The sequence below is a fragment of the Linepithema humile genome, chromosome 1 (assembly GCF_040581485.1).
Source record: "Linepithema humile isolate Giens D197 chromosome 1, Lhum_UNIL_v1.0, whole genome shotgun sequence".
Taxonomy (NCBI): Eukaryota; Metazoa; Arthropoda; class Insecta; order Hymenoptera; family Formicidae; genus Linepithema; species Linepithema humile.
In genome coordinates, this window is record NC_090128.1 from 14774332 (window position 1) to 14796888 (window position 22557).

Sequence of the window (22557 nt, forward strand, 5' to 3'; positions counted from 1 at the left end):
TGATATTTTATTAATAAAAACTAAAATTATAAAGGGATATAATGATAAACTGAGTACTATTATGTACAATAAAGATACTATTACGGATATGACTTATGAAAAAGAGAAATTGAACACGTGTTATAAAATAATTACACGTTGTAAAGATTTTGAATATATATATTATGTATTTATAGATAAAGTTACAGGCTTAAATAATTTAGAATTTGGAAAAAACGTATATCCAGAACCTATTATATTAACATCTAAGGCAAATTTGTCAAAGAAAGATACAAAAACACACGAGTTAAATATATTTTATGAGAGAGAACTTTCGTTTAATTACATATCAAATATAGGAAATAATACGTTTATATTAATGGATAAGCAAAAAATGGAAGGAATAGTAAATTCACTAAAAAAATCAGTAAAAACGGTATTTAAAAAAGATATTGACGATGATAAAGAGATTAAAATATTTTATACTAAAGAGAGATATAATGATATATTTGGTGTTATATACAAATCAAGTAACGGATCTATAGGAACTAATTTTACTAGAAGATTTTATAAAAATATTCGCATTTAAATAGAATTATGAAGGAATATACTTCAGAATCAGACGATAGTATTTTAATTGAAGATATTAAGATAAGCAACATATTAAAGAAAAAAAATGATAGAAAAAAAAGAATATTTTATATCAATTCTTTTTCTGTAGATTCTGTTGACGACACATCAGATTCGGAATGTCTACAGGGAGGTTATAAATTTGATATAGTAAAAACTTTTATTAATAAAATAAAGAAAAATCCTAAGTTTAAGAAAAATTTTAAAAACTATAAGTTTGAAAGTATTAAACCTAGTGGCAAGGATATTGTAATGGCAGCTATTATCGACAGTAATTTAGTCAAAGCTAAATTGTCTCAGGAACAGTTAACTGAAAAGCATATCTCTGAATATATATTTAACGGGGATTATATCCCATTGATTTTTGGAAATACAGACAATAAAAATATAATATATCTCAAACAAATCAATACAAAAAGAAAAAAAAGAATTGTGAGAAGTAAAACGACTGTATTCAGTGAAAAAAATAGACCCATTGTTATATTCTTTAAAGTTAATTCTAACTTGAAATTTTTTAAGCCTGTAAAAAAAGAGAAAGATGACGATAAGATCGAATCTATTGATAGTACTACAGCAGTAATGGAATATATTATAGGAAGAAATTTCATGTTGATACCAAATCCGAAGGAAAATCTAAAAATAAAATCAATCAATAATATAGTATATAAAAATGATAATTTTGAATTAAAACAGTTTAAAGACGAAAGTTATCAATTTGAAAAGATGACAATAGAAGAATTTGAAAATATCTTAGGAATGATTGTAAAACAATGTACTAAATTTCAATAGATTTTAATATATTTTTATTTTAAATATTTTAATATTTCTTTAGCTTTTTTGTTTATATTTCTTGATATTGTTAGGTCTTCATTTGAGTCTGGAAAAAAATAGATAAACATGTTATCTTTGTATTTACTTGATAATAAACATCCTACTATATTTTTATAGTTATCATCTACAAAATATAAAAGAACATTATTAGTTATTTTATTAAAATCTTCATTAATGATTTCTTGAATTACGTTTATTTTAGGACATCCATAGTCTACAGAAATTATAGGACCTATTCTATTATATGTATCTGTTCTTCTACATTTATAATCTGATTTTAAATATTCCATTATTTTTAATTCTGTAGCTTCTCCTTGAACATCGTATGGATTCTGTCTGTATGTCAATATATGTAAGAAAGCGAGTCTGGGGCCCGATTCTCTAACTCACTCGTAAGAGAAACGTATGCGCAAACTCAGAATTGCGAGCGCTTATATTTGAAAAGTTATTCTCGAAGCCCACATAAGTATACGCATTGAAACATATACGCAAATTTTCGTACGCAATGCTGCGAGTGGTCTTACGTAGTCGCATCCTGATTACGAGTACGTTTGCGAATGCCTAATCGGTGTGAAACAAATAATTGTAAAAATAAAATGAATATTATTAATAACATTTTGATTGCACAAGAAGCCGAAGATGCACATGTCGTTATGCGGAGAAATCGTATAAGACATGTAGTAGCTGATGCATTCGATATAAGTGACCAACAATTTATAAAATTATTTCGATTAACAAAACCATTAGTGCGTGATTTAATAAGAGATTTAACACCATATATGAAACAGAGGCAGCGAAAATCCATGTTGGATATTAAAAGAAAAGTAAGTACAAAAAAAAGAAAATTATAAATATACATAAATAATACAGAACTTATATATATATAATAAACTTATATTTATATATTGTATGTAGTAAATTTATAATATTATTAATACATATATGTATTATTGACACTGTTAATTTTGCTTTAGGTATTAACAGCATTACATTTTTTTGCACATGGTAGTTATCAAACAAGTGTAGGACATAATGTATATCTTGCTATGAGTCAACCATCGGTATCTAGATGTATTAATGAAGTTGCAAATGCATTAAATGAGGCAAATATTATGAACCAGTGGATTCAATTTCCCGAAACTTTAAATGAATTAAAACATTTAAGACAACAGTTAGTGAATAATTTAATTTCTCAATAATATAATATTTAACCTGCATTATTAAAAATTACTGTGATATATTATGATATATTTCCAGATTTTATGACGGTCATAGATTTCCTGGAGTCATTGGATGCATAGATTGCACGCACATAGCTATTTTTCCACCACAAGTCCATAATGTTCCAAATCCTGAACATTTATACGTTAATAGAAAAGGCTACCACTCGATAAATGTACAATTAGTAAGTATACTTAATAAGTGTATAATTCTATCTATTTTTACATATACATCTTTTCGGCACAATTGTTACTGTGCTCCTTTAATTTTTTTTAAATATTGAATGATTATCACATCATTGTATAGCTTACCCAGACAGCACACATGTCCAAAATACATCTAAAGGATATCTAGAGGATGTCCTGTCGTCCCAAAAACGTCTTCGGGATATCTTCTGGACATCTTTTGGATATGTTGTGCTGTCTGGGTATTAATGTTATATATAATTTTTCACTTCAGGTGTGTGATTGGCGTTTATTGATACTGAACATAAATGCCACATATCCTGGAAGCACTCACGACAGTTACATATGGAACAATTCAAACTTAAAGGTAGGAATGGAAACAATCCATAGAACATGGCCAAATATGACATTTTTCCTTCTGGGTAAGTATATGTAATATATATATTGTATTAATAATAAAGATTTATTTTTTGACTAAGATATATTTTATTATACACAATGTATGTTATTAATCGCCGATGTTTTATAGGTGATTCAGGTTATCCTTTACGTCCTTGGTTATTAACTCCAGTCGCTAACGCAGAAGAAAATAGCGCAGAAGAAAGATACAATAGTAGACAAATGTCTTGTCGAGCTTTAATAGAACGCTGCAATGGCTTACTAAAGATGCGATTTCGCTGTTTATTGAAACACAGAGTTTTACACTATACGCCACAAATAGCATGTAAAATTATTAATGCCTGTGCTATTTTGCACAATATATGTATAAAAAACGATGTTCCATTTCCACAATATGACGATGATTGGCAAGATGATATATTTAATCAGAACAATGGTGACAACGAAGAAATAGAAAACAGAGTAAATCCTGAATTGGCAGCAGGTAAAAGATTGCGAAATAAATTAATTCGTAATTATTTTACTTAATATATACATTTAATATATTTGTGCAAAACAGCACAGGCATTAATATAATTTTACATGCTATTATAATACATATATATTATACATTATGCATATAATTTACCATGTATAGCTAAACTAAACTGTGTTAAACTGAAAATAAAGACAATTGCAATATAAGTGTACTAAATTTTTTATAATAAACTATATAAAAAATTAAAAGTAACATTACATAAAATCGTACAGAATTTCTTCTCTCAGTCTTTATCTCTAAATGCTAACAAAAGATTATAAATTATACATTTTATTTCAAATAAATAAACTGACATTTAGAGAAATACAAGACAAACTTTGAACTCATACTTAATACTTATAATTAGCATAATATATAACGCATTAAAAATAACATTACATAAAATCGTACAGAATTTCTTCTCTCAGTCTTTATCTCTAAATGCTAACAAAAGATTATAAATTATACATCTTATTTCAAATAAACTGACATTTTGAGAAATACAAGACGAACTTTGAACTTATATGTAATACTTCTTGTTAGCACAATATGACGCACATATGTGTATTATATTATTATGAACACGTTTGCGAATGCCTAATCAGTGTAAAAAATAATTGTAAAAATAAAATTAATATTTTATTAAATATTGTGATTGCACAAAAAATAAAAAATGCACATATCGTGATATATAGATAAAGGCGAATTCAGACCTTACAGAAAAACAGAAAAGTAGAAACCAATCAAAACTCGTATTGATAGTAAATAGTATAACTTTTTTTTCACATGGTAGTTATCAACAAGTGTAGGACATAATGTATATCTTGCTATGAGAACCATCGGTATCTAGATGTATTAATGAAGTTGTAAATACATTAAATGAGGCAAATATTATGAACCAGTGGATTCAATTTCCCAGAACTTTAAATTAAAAAAAAATTTTGTTGTACTGCTTACAACCAGCGCGAGTTTTAATTGATTTCTGCCTTTCTGCTTTTCTGTCAAGGTCTGAATTTGTTCAAAGACATGTAGCAGACGTATTCAATATAAGCCAACAATTAATAAAATTATTTTATATTAACCATTAGTGCATAATTTAATAAGATTTAGCACCATATATGAAACAAAAGTAGCGAAAATCTATACTGAATACAAAAAGAAAAGTAAGTACAAATATGGAAATTATATATGTAAGTATATATGTATATATGTATTAAATATACCTACATATATAACTATTTTAGGTACATTTTTAAGTAATAATAATAAGTTGAAAAACAAGAATATAATAGTACATTACCTAACCAGTCCGGGAATCAGCGATCGGGGGGAGGGGAGGGTGGACGCACGAGCCGAAGGCGAGTGTGGACATCCCCAACCCCCGTGAGTAGGTCGATCGCCCCCCTGGACGTGTTAGGTCCAGAATTTTTCAGTACAAGTGCGTCTTTCGACGCACTTGTGCTGTAAAATAAATAACTGAAAAGAAATATAATGTTTACAAAACATATATTATGAAGTATTGCACCTTTCAGCAGCAATAATAAATCTTTCTTTAAGTTGTAACTCTTGTTTCTTTAGCACCAGCTTTTTTTCATAATAAGAATTTTGGATTTCGAATGTTTTTTGTGCTATGTTTGTCAAATTCTGTGACTGTTGTGTTGATTGAACTTCTTCAGAGTGTGACTTTCTTTTTTTCTTTCTTATTATTGTACATAAATCATCATTACCGTTATTTGAATTGCCTGCATCATTGTTAGTATATGTATTTTCTTTATCATTGTCTTCGGTTTCTGCATTTTTCATATTAACACTGGATGCATTATGTTCAGTAGTTTGTATTATATCCTCAAAATCTTGTTCAACATATTCCATTTCTATATTATGAGTATCAACATTGATCTAAAGATAAAGAATACAGACAAGTTAACGTATTCTATGTAGAATATTTCTATTATGTCATAACAAGAAATAAAGCAAATAAAAGTAAAAAAAAAGATAACGCTAAAAAAATGAAATGCCATTAGGCTTTTAAAAACTATTATTATTTATTAAGTTTATATTAAACTTTACCTCATCAGTCTCTGTTTGTATTTGTACTTTACTTTCTTTTATTTCTGTGTGTCCATCGATACATATAGGAGAAATTAAATTCAACGTTGCTTCTTCTATTGGACTTAATTTTAGATGAGATTCACTTCCTCCACCAGTTTTCCTTTGTTCTGCATTTATTTTGCTTTGCTTCATTTTGCTCCGTGACCGTAAATCTTGCCAGCACTAAAATATTATTATCATTAGAAATTAAATTAATAAGAAATAAATTAATTACATATATTTGAGTAACAAAGTTGTCAACATATCTTAATCTAATCTAACCTTATCGTGGTGGTTATTTAAGTAGAGAAATTATTTGATTTTTCTGTATGTGCGCCGTATATACTTACTTTTCGCCAAGATTTCCAATCCTTGCTTACACCATTGCAACTATTTAAGATATTTGTAATCTTTTGCCATAAAATAGTTGCATCTTTATATGTAAAATCAGCGAAAAATTTACCAGATATTAAGCATGGATTTTCTTCCATAAATTGTAATAATAAGGTTTTTTGTTCTTCTGTCACATTTGCACTGCGTTTTCTTGCATCCGTTTGATCCATTTTCGTTTTTTCGTCTTTTCAAAGTGACACACAGTAAATTTGAAAATAAAATACCATTTATTGAAAAATACTCAATGTTTTTGATAGAGGTAGTCAATAATCCAGTGTTGCCATATACTGTATTCGCACAAAACATACGTATACGTATCTAAATACGAACGACCGCATATTGTCTTAAAGAATAGGCATTGGTGATTGGATGATGAACGTATGCGCATTTCAATCACTCGCAAGTTGCGTATACGTAAAGTTACGAATGAGTTAGAGAATCGGGCCCCTGATCGAAAAGATCTCTATTTTAATCGATATCTCTAGTCGATACACCGTGGCGCTATTAGGCGACTAATGAGTGCATTAATGTTCGCCTCTGCTATTTCTGTGATCTATGTTCTTCTCGGCTGGCACTCTAAGCAGCATAGACGCCTACATTTACGTTTCTATTGAAGTCGCCGTATTTTTCTGTGTACGTTTGTAATACTGGAATATACTCATTGTGGCTTAGAAGTGGTTGGTTATTTACTAATTCCTGTCAGGTTATGGGCCCAGGAGCGCGTAATACACTGCGCGTAGTAAATAAAGTCAGTGAGTAACGAAGAAGCACGTATTAAAAGATGGCCACTGCAACCAGCCTCGCAAACGTAGAAAAGTTGACCGAAGTCAATTACGAACTGTGGAAGATTCAAATGAAGAGCATACTGGTGTTCAATGACTTATGGCAATACGTTGATGGAACAGAAGTAAAGCCTGCAGAAAACGCACAAGAATGGTTGAGGAAGGACGCTAAGGCATTGGCGCTAATAAATTTGAGCATCACCCATGGTCAACTCAACCATGTTAAAAAAGCTGTATCATCAAAGGAAGCGTGGGAAGGACTCAAGGCAGTGTTCGAGTCTCGAGGACCGGTGAGGAAAGCGGCCTTATACAAACAGTTGCTGAGGATGGAGAAGAAGACGGGAGTCACCATGACGCGATACGTCGCAGACTACGCACGCAAAGCTGAGCAGCTCGAAGAAGCGGGCATCGAGATACCAGATGAGTTGTTGTCAATAATGTTGTTAGGCTCTTTACCGTCCGAATTTGAAAACTTTAGTGTAGCTATCGAGTCGCGCGATGAAATACCAACGCTAGAAAACTTAAAAGTGAAACTTATCGAGGAGGAAGCGAGACAGAACGATCGAATATCGAAAACGAACGAAGACAGTAATAGCAACGCGTTATTAGTAAAAGGGCGTTCAAAATACGCGCACGCAAAACCAAAAGATAATTTTAATAAAGATAATTCTACTAAAGCGAACGCGAGTAAATTCGTTGGAAAGTGCTTTAATTGCGGTAAAAGCGGGCACACGAGTCGATATTGTAAGGCGAAACCAAAGAATAACGAATCAAATGAAGCTAGCGACGCGATGACTGCGATTGCATGTAATACGGAAATAATAGACAGGTCAAAAATTTGGTACCTCGACAGCGGCGCGACGAAACACATGTGCAATGAAAAACGAATCTTTAAAACAATAAAAAACGATAATAAGTTAAAAGTATATACAGCCGCGGAACATTTCGTAAAATCAAACGGCGTTGGTGACATAAATTTAAACATAAAATTAAATCGTAATGCGACGAACTCTGTAAAGTTAAAAAATGCGCTGTATGTTCCGGAATTGCGTAATAATCTTTTATCGGTATCAAGCGTTACGGACAACGGGTATACAGTTACATTCAAAAGAGATAGAGCAACAATCAATCGGAAGGATGGGTCAGTAGTACTCACGGCAACTAAACGCGATCAGTTGTATATAGTCGACGAAAAGGAAGAATATGCGGCGTTTACAGATGATAAGGATCAAATTGACTTGCGAAAATGGCATCAAAGATATGGCCATCTTAATGTTAGTGATTTAAAAGCGATGCAAAATAAGGAAATGGTCAAAGGCATTAATTTCTCGTCGAGAGCAAACGAAATAAATTGCGAAGTATGCGCGAAATGCAAAATTCACGTCCAACCGTTCAAACCGTCGTCTAACCGCGAGAAGAAAATTTTAGGTTTAATTCATTCAGATATATGCGGACCTATAAACATTGAATCTATTGGAGGTGCGAAATATTTTGTTAGCTTTATAGATGATAGCTCAAGATACACGGAAGTTGTAATGCTTCGGAACAAGTCGGACGTCTTTCAAGCCTTCAAAGATTACAAGCGAAAAGTAGAGAACCAAACTGGACAAAGAATTAAGAAACTCCGTACCGACAATGGCAGAGAGTACTTGTCAAAGGACTTCAAGGATTTCCTCAAGGAAGAGGGAATTCAACACCAATTAAGCGTTGAGTATACGCCACAACAAAACGGTGTAGCGGAGAGGGCTAATCGAACACTGGTAGAAATGGCAAGGTGCATCATGTTGCAAGCAAATCTCCCTGAGTCATTGTGGGCCGAAGCAATAAATACAGCAACATTTTTGAGAAACAGATGTGCAACAAAAAGCCTCGACGGAACCACACCTTTTGAAGCTTGGACACAAAATAAACCGTACGTGGGATTCTTCAGAACTATCGGCAGCAAAACGATTGCCTTGAACAAAAGCCGAAAGGGAAAGAAGTTTCAGCCAAAAGGAGAAGAATATATACTAGTAGGTTATTCAGAAGAATCTAAGGCTTATCGCTTGTGGAAACCAGGAACTAAAACTGTCATCAAGGCACGCGACGTGAAGTTCTTCGAAAGGATTGAGGATTCTGCAGAATCCGCATCAAGAAAAATGTTTACTGTACCTGATACAATCGAGACGGCAAACGAGGAACGACCTAAACAACAAGAGGATAGCATCGAGGACGAGGATGAGTCAGAAGTACACAACGAAAGAAACTATCATGACAATGAAGCGGAAGAGAATTCGTCAGAAAATGAACAAATCAACGAGCAAGAAGACAACAAACCACGTCGTGGTGCAGGTCGTCCAAAAATTATAAAAACTGGCAAACCAGGCAGACCACGAAAAATGTATCATTCGAAAGAGGTTCAACATTCGGATCCGCAGTCCGTACCTCAAATGTTGGAACAAGATAACAAAGAAGATTGACTAACCGCCATGAAGAAAGAATATGTCACACTGCAAGAAAATAAAACGTGGATTCTCGTACCAAGGCCAGAAAACAAGAAAGTTTTAACAAATCGATGGGTATTTAAAACTAAAACTAATGAAAAAGGTAAAATAGAGAAATACAAAGCGAGACTAGTTGCTCGGGGAAACACTCAAGAGTTTGGAATAAACTTTGAGGAAGTCTTCGCTCCCGTAGCAAGATACGAAACGATTCGTACATTACTCGCTGCATCGGTAAATGAAGAAATGCATGTTCACCAGATGGATGTGATTTCGGCATATGTACAAGGAGAACTGAATGACGAAGTATACATGGAACAACCGGAAATGTTCATTGAACAAGGACACGAAGCTAAGGTATGCAAGTTGCTAAAGCCGTTGTATGGCCTAAAGCAATCAGGTCGAGAATGGTACAGGAAGCTCGACAGTTACATTACAAAAAATGGTGGCAAACGTACCTCGGCAGATCCTTGTGTCTACGTGTTTGGAAAAGATGACGAACGAGTAATTGTTGTTATCTACGTCGATGACTTAATCCTGGCTTCGAAAGAACTCAATAAACTCGAATGCATCAAGTCAAAGATGAAATCAACGTTCAAAATGACAAATCTTGGCCAAGTGAGCAACATTCTTGGAATCAATATACAACGAGAAGGAGCAACCGGAAGAATGCATCTTACACAGAAGAAATATGTAGAAGAATTAATTGAAAAATTTGACATGAAGCTTGCCAAAACAGTATCTACGCCAATGGATCCAAATTTGAAGATTACCAAAGAAATGAGTCCGACAACGGAAGATGAAAGAGAAGAAATGAAAAGTCGACCTTATAGAGAATTGATCGGTGGGCTGATCTACTTAGCTAACGCTACACGTCCAGATATAGCCTTCGCAGCTAGCACACTAAGCCGTTTCTGTTCGGATCCTGGTAAGGACCATTGGATCGTTGCGAAGCGAATACTAAGGTATTTGAAAGAGACATCCCATTATGGGATTACCTACACAAGAGATGGAAGACATTTGAAGGCATACACCGACTCAGATTGGGCAGGAGACATCGATGATCGCAGGTCATGCTCAGGCAATGTCCTAATGCTGTCCACAGGTCCAATTAGTTGGAAATCAAGGAAGCAAGCGTCAGTGGCGTTGTCCACTATGGAAGCAGAGTATGCGGCACTCTGCGAGGTTTCGCGTGAGGTAGTTTACATAAGACGGTTACTGAACCATATGGGCTTTGAAAAATATGTAACGTCGCCCATTGATGTATTTTGCGATAATCAAAGCGCGATACAACTGTCCAGAAATGCCGTATACCACAAACGGAGCAAGCATATTGATATTAACTTTCACTTCACTCGTGAGTTAGTTGAAAGAAAAGAAATCGTAATCCATTATTTACAGACTGATTTAATGCTAAGTGATATTTTAACGAAATCGTTAACGAGATGCAAACATGATAAATGTGTGAAGATGTTGAACTTAAGTTGATATTTATGCTTATTCTTAAAGAGCTCTTCTCGATAGGAGGGGTGTAAGAAAGCAAGTCTGATCGAAAAGATCTCTATTTTAATCGATATCTCTAGTCGATACACCGTGGCGCTATTAGGCGACTAATGAGTGCATTAATGTTTGCCTCTGCTATTTCTGTGATCTATGTTCTTCTCGGCTGGCACTCTAAGCAGCATAGACGCCTACATTTACGTTTCTATTGAAGTCGCCGTATTTTTCTGTGTACGTTTGTAATACTGGAATATACTCATTGTGGCTTAGAAGTGGTTGGTTATTTACTAATTCCTGTCAATATATATAATGCAAGGCACGAATCATTTATATAAAAAGCTTTAAATGTTTCAATTATATCAAATTTTTCTCTTTGATTTCGAAATTCAAACTTATAATTATTTAGTGAACTTGTCCCGAGTCGAAATTTAAAACCTACTATAAACCTCATACATGGTTATTTGTGCCTCTAATAATGTTCCTTGACCTACAAGTTCTATCTTGAAAGTGTTATGTCTTCTTTTGGCCTTTCTTTAATCTTGTTGTCCTAGAAAACCCTTATTTTTATTGATGTTAAATATACAATTCCTACTTTCGTTCTTACAACTCCTATCTCTTTTGAATCTCCAAATCTTATCAAAATTTCTAGCAATAAAAATATTAATATTTAATCTATAATTGAGTTCAATTTTTATTATTTCAGATTAATATAATAAATGTTATAATATAAAATAAATAATAACAAATGAATAGCAAAAAATATTTTAAAAAATTAAGTGCAACTCAGTATTATATTTAGTATTATAAATAACTAAAAATTTATTCGAATAAACAAAAAACAATTGAAATTCAAAATTTTATTTAATATTTTATTACATATTTGACCTATAATTTGAAATTATTTAATATTCTATTACCACATTTACTTTATTTGTATTTAATGCATATCTTAATTTCAATAAGCGCAATACATTAATTATGTAATTTACTTAACTGCAGATAGATATGTAAGAGATAAGTGAATATTATTTATATAATATTTGCTTATAGTAGCCTATTTACAGTTAAGCAAATTATAATAATTAATATATTGTTTATTGAAATCAAGATCCATACATTAAATGCAAGTAGAGTATATGAGATAATAGATTATTAAGTGATTTTGAATATTTATTTTCTAGAAATACATATTTATAGAACCTGGAGCCTTTTTAGAGGTTCTCAGTAGGTACTCTTTTGAGCTTCCACATGGAAAAAACGGCAATAAGTAACAATTTTTAGTATCAAAGGAGGGCAATAGCCAATGTAATGTTATATCTATATATATGAATTAAAGCTTACATTGGTTCTTCAAATTCGACAAAACTTGTAGGTTTAATCTAGGCTAAAAATTTCGACTCGGGTGTACTTATAACAGTATCGTCCCAATCTAGAAAAATTACATGTTTATAATTTTTATTAATATTCTCATTTAATATTTTTCCTATATTCTTATGACTATCAATTATCCTTAATGTCATATTTATTTAAGTATATTATTTTCTGATATTTCACTTATCTTTGGAACTATCTTGTCAATTTTAATATATTCTTGTAATTTTTTTAATGAATTGTAATTGTTTCTAATATAATCTACATTATTTGAATTTGGTATATTTTTGAGTAACAAGTCTATTAATTCATTCAGTTCTTTCATTTAATAAAAATAAAATATACCTATATTCTAAGAGATTATTTTTTTGCAGTTATCACATTTACATTATCACAATATTATATTAAAATAATATATTAAAATCATATTATATTTTTTTATAATATAACCATATTATAATTTTTTGATTTCAAAAATGTTATTGAATAATTCTCGTATGGTTATATATCTTTTGTTTAGTAATATGTCTTTTTTTTTAACTATATTTTTTAAAATTATATAATTATTATTATAATACATGATATTTCCGTGAAGTGTATCGGATTCGAAATCGTTAAGTTGCGATAAAACATATTCTATATAATGTTTTATTTTTTCTTTATTTGCATTATAATCATTAAATGCCATTTGTCTTAAATATGTATATTTGTCAAAATTTCTTGTCAAAAGTATTGATTTAAAACGGTTTTCGTCATTTAATATTTCTCTAATAAATTTTAAATCATTAATTTTTGAATTTATTTTGGTATCAATTTTATAATTATAAAATTTCATTTATAAATTAAATAGTAATTCTGACATCATACTATAACATATATGATTTTTATTATTATAAAGACCATTATTTCCGCATGATATATACCTATCAGATTTTGATGGATTGTGTTTTTCACAATCTAAAATATTGTAGGATCCGTTTAAATAAAAGAGTATTTATTGGATATAAAGAAAATACAAAAATGTAATTAATGAAAAGTAACTCGTGTCTGTCATTATTCTTGAAGACTTAAAGAAGAACTCTCGACTCACTCCCTCTCTGGTTGCCGGTGCAGATAGCAACTCTGCCATCTACCTCCTTCCCACAGTTCGGCCGTCCTGAATGATCGTCCGTCTCGGATGATACCTCTGCATCTAGGTCCGCTCCGGACCACGGCTTTAAATATTCAGCACATGTAGTAGTTTGTGTCGGTCCCTCACAACTTCCGGCTTTCATAACGTTGTATGTATCATAAGGTTTTATTTTAATGATACGATACGGTCCTAAGTACTTGGGTTTTAACTTTAACCCAGGTCCTGATTGAGTGCGCTTGATGGCCACAAGATCATTGAGATGATACTTGTTGGGATCTCTTCGTCGTAAATTATATCGTTTTTTGTTCTCACATTGGATTTTCTCGATCTGTTTTTTAGCATCGTTCCTTAACAGCTTTCTGTTGCCGTCGTAGTAGTGAATCATCTCGTGTTCAATCGCGTTCTTCATGGTGACATCGTCTCTAGTCCTCATCTTGGTACCCACTAGCAATTCGAATGGTGTGGTGTTAATGCTGCGTTGGTAGGTGGAGTTTAAAACTTGCTGTAATCTCGCAACGTGTTTGTACCATTTTGTAGGCTCATCTATTGACATTTTAGCGAGCACTGGGATGATTGTCCGATTTAGTCGTTCCACTTGTCCGTTGGCTCGGGGTAAGCCCACCGTGACTTTGATATGCTCAATGTCTTCGTCGTGACAGTAATCTTCGAGTTTAGCTGATGTAAATGCGGTACCTCGGTCGGAGATAATTCGTTTTGGATTGCCAAAAATATTCTTCTGTGATTCCAACTTCGCGATGACTTCTTTTGATGTTACTGTTTTCGTAGGGTACAGCCAGACAAATTTGGTAAATGCGTCTATAATTGCCAAAATATGTCTGTAACTTTTGTGTGTCGTTTCCAATGGCCCCAGATGATCCATGTGGTACGTGTGTAGTGGAGTGTCTCCCTTGCTTAATGGATGTAAATATCCTTCTTGCTTACCTAATTTTTTATTAATTAAAATGCATTTCACGCAGTTTGCAATACACTTCTCGACTTTGGCGTGAAGGTTGGGAATAAAGAATTCCTGTTTCACTTTCTCTTCAGTTCGCTTAACTGCAAAGTGTCCTTTTTCGTGTGCAGATTTTATGATTTCATTCTGCATAGCACCAGGAACCATAATCAGCTCGTATCCTTGCGCTTGTTTGTAAACCAACCCGTTACGTAATACGTATCCTTGGCATGGTCCTTCTTCCAGCTGCTTCCTAACGCTATTAATAGTCTCGTCGTCTTCTTGTGCCTTCTTTATTTTAGGAATGATGTCATGAATAGACTCTATTGCCATTATTGGATAGCGGCTGAGTGCATCCACATGTTTTAATCGTGAGCCAGGCCGGTGTTCAATATTATAATTGAATTCTTCTAAGAACAGAGCCCATCTGGCTATTCGAGGTGTAAGGTCTTTCTTCCGCATGGTTTGTTGGAAGGCAGCGCAATCCGTAATGATCTTGAATGGCCTACCTAAAAGATAGATTCGAAATTTCTTTAGAGCTTCCACGATAGCCAATGCTTCAAGCTCATAGCTAGAGTATTTTCGTTCTGCATCCGACGTTTTTTTGCTCATGAAATGTACAGGATGTAGTTTACCATCCTTGGGGAGTTTCTGTAATAACACGGCTCCATAACCATCTTGACTGGCATCAGTATGCACTTCCGTCTCGTGCTCTTGATTGTAGATACTTAAAACTGGTTCTACAGTTAGACATTGCTTCAGTCTTCTAAAGGCATCTGTTTCTTCTTTTCCAAATCGGAAAACCTAATTCTTCTTTAGCAGATCACTTAATGGCTTAGCGATTCTGGAATACTGCGGAATAAATTTCCGAAAGTAACCAGTTAACCCAAGAAAACTTTGTATTTGCTTGACAGTCTTAGGTTCCGGAAACTTTAAAACTGTTTTCGTCTTTTCTGGCGAGGGATACAATTTCCCGTCTTCGATGATGTGTCCTAAAAACTCAATACGTTGTTCTAATAGTTGGCACTTTTTCTTATTAATCTCCAACCCGTATTCTTCTGCTCTTTTCAACACCAGCTTTAACCTCTCAATAGCACCTTCTTCGTTTTTTGCCGTTATTATAAGGTCGTCAATATATGGTAATACGATTCCCTTCGCTGTCATATCGCTGAAGATTTTATTGATAAACCGCTGGAAAACGGCTGGTGAGTTACAAAGGCCAAATGGCACCCTTCGAAATTGATACTGCCCACCATGCGTCACAAACGCCGTATACTTCTGGCTATCCTTATGTACAGGAACGTGGAAAAATCCGTTTTTCAGATCTAGAGAACTATACACGTTGGCATCCTGCAATCGATCCAAAATGTCTTCTATAAGAGGTAAGGGGTACCGATCCTTCATTATTACCCTGTTTATTGCACGATAATCTATACAAATTCTTGGTGTTCCATCTTTTTTCCTAGTTACTACAACCGGGCTAGCGTATTCTGAGGAACACGGCTCGACTATCCCTTCGTTGACCCACTTTTCCACCTGTTCAGTCACAATTTTCCTTTTGGGAAATGGCAGACGTCTTGGTCGCGCGAAAATCTTCTGATTGTCGTTTAGAGTGATCGTCATTTTGACGTTAGATTCTTTAATCTTCTTTGGTGTGTAGTTATCCAAAAGCTTTTTTACTTCTTCTCTTTTTTCCTTGCAGACGGTATGTCCTACGGAAAGTATATCTATTTCAATAGCGTAACTTGGAGAAAGAATTCTACTTACTTCGGACGTTTTACTAATAGTGATGCCTTCTTGTGTTATATTGACTTCGGCTTGTAATAGTAGTTCATTGCCGACAACGGCTTCCATTGACATGACATCGTCGGCTACCACGTAGATCATTACCTGAAAATGCTCACCGTCAACCGCGATAACATCTTCGAAACACCCTAATGGTATTACTTTATTTCCACCGAATCCTGAGAAGTGTAGTGCAGACTTCGATAATGTCGGTGCACCCACTTTACTATGCGAGCTTTGATTTATGATATTAAATTGGCTACCAGTGTCCACTAAAGCAGTGCTCGGAATTAGTCTGAACATTTCAGCCGATTTCCGTGGTATACGCCTCCTTTCCTCTCCTTACCGCGCGCGCCGCAGCCGCTAGGGCCAGCGCCGCCGAGCGTTAGGAGCGACACTATCTGATTATGAATGGGTTCTTTTCCCTATTTATTAAAATTTTAAAAAATGTATTAAAATTTATTAAAAATAAATTTTTTATTTTTAAATTTATTAAGTGGAAATATTTCAATAGATTTCCACGTCACCCATGAGATACTAATGCTGACGCGTTTTTTTTTTAAGTAGTTTCCCCCGTAGACCTATTCCACTAAAGATAAAAATAAATTCTTAATTTAAAAAAAAATATATATAAAAGAGATTTTCTTAATTAGATTTTCTTAGCCTTTTATGAGAATGAACAATTGATGCAATAATGTAGATAGAAACCACTTTTTGAAAAACGTGTCAGTATTAGTACCTCATGGGTGACGTAGAAATCTATTGAAATATTTCCACTTAATAAATTAAAAAAAAAATTTATTTTTAATAAATTTTAATAAATTTTTTAAAATTTTAATAAATAGGGAGAAGAACCTACTCATAGAACCTAATCAGATAGTGCCGCTCCTAACGCTCGGCGGCGTTGGCCCTAGCGGCTGCGGCGCGCGCGGTAAGGAGAGGAAAGGAGGCGTATACCACGGAAATCGGCTGAAATGTTCAGACTAATTCCGAGCACTGCACTAAAGCATTAAGTTTCTCGCCTTTAATTTCTATCATCTTATACATGCCCCTGAGAGCACTAAGGCTATTTACGGCTTCGATTTTCTTCGTATCTTCATTGGTGTCATCCTTTATCTTTTTCGGTTTCTCCTTCTTACAATCTATTGATTTGTGACCAAACTCGTTGCATCTAAAGCATTTGGTGCCCTTGTTCTTACTTTCGCACATCGTCGACTTGTGACCTAATTCGCCACAATTGAAACATCGAACTTCTTCTTTCGGCTTCATGGTCTTCTTACCCGTGATGAGATTCGACGCCTTATTGATACCTGCACTCTTTGTTTTTACCTTTTCGTAAATTTTCAACTTTTCTTTGAACTCCTTCATATTCTCTGCTCCGTATAGAATGCTCTTATTCATTGACTGATCATCTATGCCATCGATGACGTACTGAAATAATGCTTCCTCTTCTATTTTTCCTCTGGCTGCTATTTCCTTCATGACGAGAAAATATGCTCGTACTGACTCATCTTTTTTTATTTTTTTTTTATCCATCTGTCTATGCAATTCTGCACTATTCACCGAGTCACTAAACTCGTCCTTAAGTGCCCTTTTCAGTTTCTTCCATGTATCTAAGCCTCGTTCTCCTTGAATAAATAGCTTAGCTAGTCCTCGTAGTGATTTTTTGGCAAATATCATCTTTTGCATATCTGTCCATCCGAAAAGTTCGGCTGCCTCTTCGAAATCCACAATCCATCGAGCCACCGGATACTTCTCGTCCCCAGTGAAAGGTCGGATCGAGTCTTCTACGTCCCTAAATGTCATTGCAAATTTATTCTTCATCGTCGGACCTTTATTCTTACCTGCTCGTTCATCATCTTCATCGTCGTCATTCCTCCTGCCTGTTTGTCTATCATCTTCATTGTTGTTATTCATCCTACCTGTTCGTCTATCATCTTCATCGTTGTTATTCATCCTACCTGTTCGTCTATCATCTTCATCGTCGTTATTCACTTCATTTTCGTCTTCATTTTCGCGAACCTCTCCTACTTCTTCTTCCTCGCTGATATTGTCGTTATCGTCTTCTACAGCATCCTCTTCAGCATCTCTTCTATCTTCGTTTGCTTTGCTAAGCGAATCGAGGTCCATTAAATAGTCACAGATTCGCTGGCTTAACTTTTTTTTTTGTTCCTGCGTAGTCAATTGCTAAGATGTTACAGATCGCTACTAGATCACCCCATCCAAGGTATATATCCGCGTACGTTAGCTTACTTTTGTGCTCTTCCGATCCACTAGCAAACGCGAAGCCGTTGAATTCGCGTAGCCGTTTCCTATTGCCACGATCCCCTTCTTGTTCAAACACTAACTTATGTAGCGCTCCTACGGCCTTCTTAGAACCTGTCTTAAGGTTATTGGCTATAACTTTTATTTGGTCAAGCCTTTCCATCGTCTTAATCGTCTTTACCTTAAACAGAAAAAGAAAAGCTTTCACTCTCGTCAGTCGTTTCGCCAATCTAACCTTAAAATCTGTCAGAAGTTCTTGTCGTCGTGGCACTGCTACAGTCGGCTCTTTCACTTCGGCCAAATCCCGGCTGAGCCCCCAATATTGTAGGATCCGTTTAAATGAAAGAGTATTTATTGGATATAAAGAAAATACAAAAATGTAATTAATGAAAAGTAACTCGTGTCTGTCATTATTCTTGAAGACTTAAAGAAAAACTCTCGACTCACTCCCTCTCTGGTTGCCGGTGCAGATAGCAACTCTGCCATCTACCTCCTTCCCACAATATCATTGTCTCTTTTAATAAATTCTATATCTAAATGTCTTAAGTTTTTACTAACGATAAACCATGAACCATATTTACAGTTGATTGTAGTTAATCCAGCCTCTTCAGCTTTTTTAAATATTAGGTTATTAACTTTCTGTCTACTTAATATGTGTGACAATAGTAAATTAAAAATTATTATGAAAAAAAATACTGTAAAGTATAAACAAAGCATTTATATGTTCAAATATTAATAAATATGGAATCCGCGTGTTTACCGATATTTAATGAGATTAAAGAACAAAAATCTAATGGCTTAATGTCGTTTGTTGATGTACTTAAAATCCAATGTGATAAACTTGTTAATAGAATGTTTGTAACAACTTACAACAATAATATATCTATACCATCATTAAATCAAAATTTTATCTTTCATGATCATAATTTACATATATCTCCTTTTGATATAATTAAAGAACTTTCTAATATTTCGATATTGTATTTATTTTCTGATTATATGATTGATATTTTAGAGAGAAAAATAGGATATGGTATATATTATAAAATATATATAGTATATAGTATAAAACTACAAAATAGAGCTTATTTTGAAAATATTGAGTTATAAAACCTTTTATTGTATCTAATGATAATAAGATAAAGCAAGTAAAACTGAAAGATAGACACGAGTATCATTATTTAATTAAATTACCGGCAGTTGAGGAAGAGAATATTATAATAAAGTCTGATGGAATATTATTAAGTAGCAATATATCATTTGATAATATTATAGCTAAGAATTTGTCAGATACATTTGAAATAGATGAGAATGAGATTATAAAAGAATATAATAATTATAAATCATTAAGAAGAGAAACTACAGAATCAAAACCATTTTATGTTTATGGGTGTGAAAATACAATAACTTTTAATATTTTTCATTATTTTGACATTAGTATATCTCAATATACTGATTTTATAGTAAAAATAATTGATATTATTTTCAATATTATAGAGGAAAGTATTTTAAATTTCGATCATACATTATATATTTATGATGGAAGTAACATTAGAGAGAAATTTCATAGAAATTCTAAAAAAAGCTACGATGAAATATATATAAGTGATAGTACTTTATCTCAAGTATGTTCATGTATATTTTTATCAAATGGACTGATAGACGGAGAGAATTACTTTATAAAAGACAAGGATAAGGAATTAGATATAAACTTATTATTAGGATTACTTAAGAAAAATAAAAGTATATTGATAGAAAATGTTAAAAAATATTTTAAAAAAGTTTCTATATTATACGATTAAGAAATTAGGATTTTATATAAACATATCCTTTGTGAATTCTCATATCGTTTCCTAGCTCGTCTTTCAGTATAGTTTTTAGCTCTTTATTTTTTATTTTATTAAGATGTTTATTTATTTCCATGTCTATATATTCGTTATTAAAGAGAAATTCTAAGACATCATATTCAGTTTTATCTATTACGATAGATAACACTACAAATCCGTTGTATTTTATATTTGTTTTTATTTTGTGTAATATTATATTATCACAGTGTTTAAATTTAAAAGTTTTATTTATAGAAAATGAAAATATATCTCTACTATTAAATGCTTGAATATTTTCACATATTATATTAAGTTTCCTATCTGTTTCGGATAACCATTTTCCCAAGTTGTTAAAACCAAAAACGTTTCCGTTCATTTATAATGGATAATATTAATATAATTAATTTTATAGAAAGATCTATAACATATTCAAATTTTTTGAATTTTGATGTAGATAGTATATGTATTGATGAGAAATATAAAAACAAAATAAAAAATGTTATTAAAAGTTTAAAAAGTCCTGAAATAATTTATTATGATTATAATAATGAAGAATCGTTGAATTATAAAGAATCGTGTGCTTATTTCTACAATTTTCACGAATTTGATACTAATATAATATATAAAATTATACAGAAATCAGATTATATATTATGCATAACTGATAATATAAAAAAAACAAGAGAATTTATTGAAGATATTAATAAAAAATGTATAATAGAATTATTTAGGGAAAAAGATAACAGTCTTCTTGGTCTAATAGTAACTATGAAATATATATATTCTGTAGATATAAAATATATATTTGTACATTTTTAGGTGTTTTATATATTATCGAAGTTTAGTACTTTTTTATTAACCTTTAAATATTCTGTGGGTTTTCTTTCAAAAAAGTTAGTTTTTCTATTTAATATGATATTTTCCATAAAATCAAATGGGGATTTAACATTATAAAATTTTTCATATCCAAGTAACTCTATAACATTATCTGCTGTAAATTTTATATATTGAATCATTTGTTCTTTATTCAAGCCTATTATTTCAACATTTAAAGATTTATTATAAAATTCTGTTTCGATGTTCACAGCTTCTTCAATAATACTATATACCTTATTCTTGGATATTTTATCACAATCATCAAGCTTATTTCTATACATATAACATGCGAATTCACAATGTAATTGTTCGTCCCTAGCTATGAGTTCATTTGCTTGTGCGAGTCCATTCATTTTTCCAAGATGTTTTATATAAAATATAATAGCAAAAGAGCCAGTAAAAAATACTCCCTCTATTATTGAAAAAGCGACTAGTCTGGCTCCGAATGAATCGTTCGAGTTCATCCATTTTTCTATCCATGCTATTTTATTATCTATTACAGGATCAAGACAAATTCTATTATTCAATTTTACAATTTCGTCCTTATCATTAATGTATATATTTACAAATTTATCATATACAATCTCATGTATATTTTCTATAACTGTCTGTATATTATAAAAGTACTTAGCCCCTTTTATAGATAGAATGTCGTTGGAAAATCTTGTCTGTATGTTCTCACATATAAGTCCATCGCTGTGAAGGAAGAACGCTAGTATATATTTTAAAACATTTCTCTGATCATTATTTAAGCTATTCCAGTCGTTAATATCTTTAGTAAAGTCTATCTCATTTTCAGTCCAGAAGAAATTTCTTTGTTTTATATAAAATTCGTGTAAGTCTTTGTCATATCGGCAGCTAAATAAGTACGATTTACTCATTATATTGGAATTCTTATAAGTATTTGTGAAACTTAATTAAATTTTCACTTTTTTGTACATTTTTTCTTAGGTACGTTTTTCTTAATATTTATTTTTTCTGTAACATTTTTTTTAATATTTATTTTTTCGTTTAGTTTATTATTATATTTATTACTGTCATCTTTGTGTATATTTAAATTACTGAATGTGACTAGTATATTATTGTCGGAATTGTAGTCGTCGTCTGTAAATGTATTACTGTAACAATCATCTACATATGTTAAATTTATTTGGTATATATCAGACTTTTTTATTTGCCTAGAAGACGACATTGTTAATATTATTATATTAACATAATATAATAGAATTTCATTTTTAACTTGGGTTTTTTGAAATATTACATTATTAAATAAATGATAATAAGAATGATAGATCAAAATTCTCAATTCATGCTTACCAATTGGTTTTATTGCATTGATAAT

The 22557-nt window shown here is 32.2% G+C and overlaps 3 protein-coding genes across 4 annotated transcripts; 1 reads left to right on the forward strand and 2 right to left on the reverse strand.

The window, feature by feature from the left end:
- The first annotated feature begins 1839 nt into the window (after nt 1–1839).
- Nucleotides 1840–4319, forward strand: LOC136997410 (putative nuclease HARBI1). The gene is made up of 5 exons (XM_067348131.1): nt 1840–2264; nt 2415–2611; nt 2698–2845; nt 3121–3268; nt 3376–4319. Exons 1-5 carry the CDS (start codon nt 1998–2000, stop codon nt 3771–3773), a joined length of 1158 nt encoding a protein of 385 aa, XP_067204232.1. The 5' UTR covers nt 1840–1997; the 3' UTR covers nt 3774–4319.
- On the reverse strand, nt 3291–6554 carry LOC136997411 (uncharacterized). Of its 2 annotated transcripts, XM_067348133.1 has the most exons (4): nt 6204–6554; nt 5833–6036; nt 5490–5661; nt 3291–5238 (listed from the first exon to the last, which is right to left on the reverse strand). In XM_067348133.1, exons 1-4 carry the CDS (start codon nt 6414–6416, stop codon nt 5192–5194), a joined length of 636 nt encoding a protein of 211 aa, XP_067204234.1. In that variant the 5' UTR covers nt 6417–6554; the 3' UTR covers nt 3291–5191. The 2 variants fall into 2 exon arrangements, with proteins under 2 accessions (XP_067204234.1, XP_067204233.1); XM_067348132.1 differs by having other exon boundaries at nt 3291–5661.
- A 10672-nt stretch (nt 6555–17226) lies between these two features.
- On the reverse strand, nt 17227–18378 carry LOC136997370 (uncharacterized). Its single transcript, XM_067348081.1, has one exon. The coding sequence runs from the start codon at nt 18376–18378 to the stop codon at nt 17227–17229; it is 1152 nt and encodes a 383-aa protein (XP_067204182.1).
- Between the last annotated feature and the right edge of the window lie 4179 nt (nt 18379–22557).

Coding starts and splice junctions, on each gene's coding strand:
- LOC136997410 (XM_067348131.1), top strand. CDS start 1,998: ATGCCTAATCGGTGTGAAACAAATAATTGTAAAAATAAAATGAATATT. Junction 2,612..2,697: donor TTAAAACATTTAAGACAACA/GTTAGTGAATAA, acceptor ATATATTTCCAG/ATTTTATGACGGTCATAGAT. Junction 3,269..3,375: donor TATGACATTTTTCCTTCTGG/GTAAGTATATGT, acceptor GATGTTTTATAG/GTGATTCAGGTTATCCTTTA.
- LOC136997411 (XM_067348132.1), bottom strand. CDS start 6,416: ATGGATCAAACGGATGCAAGAAAACGCAGTGCAAATGTGACAGAAGAA. Junction 6,037..6,203: donor ATTGGAAATCTTGGCGAAAA/GTAAGTATATAC, acceptor ATAATATTTTAG/TGCTGGCAAGATTTACGGTC. Junction 5,662..5,832: donor TACAAACAGAGACTGATGAG/GTAAAGTTTAAT, acceptor CTTTATCTTTAG/ATCAATGTTGATACTCATAA.
- LOC136997370 (XM_067348081.1), bottom strand. CDS start 18,378: ATGGACCTCGATTCGCTTAGCAAAGCAAACGAAGATAGAAGAGATGCT.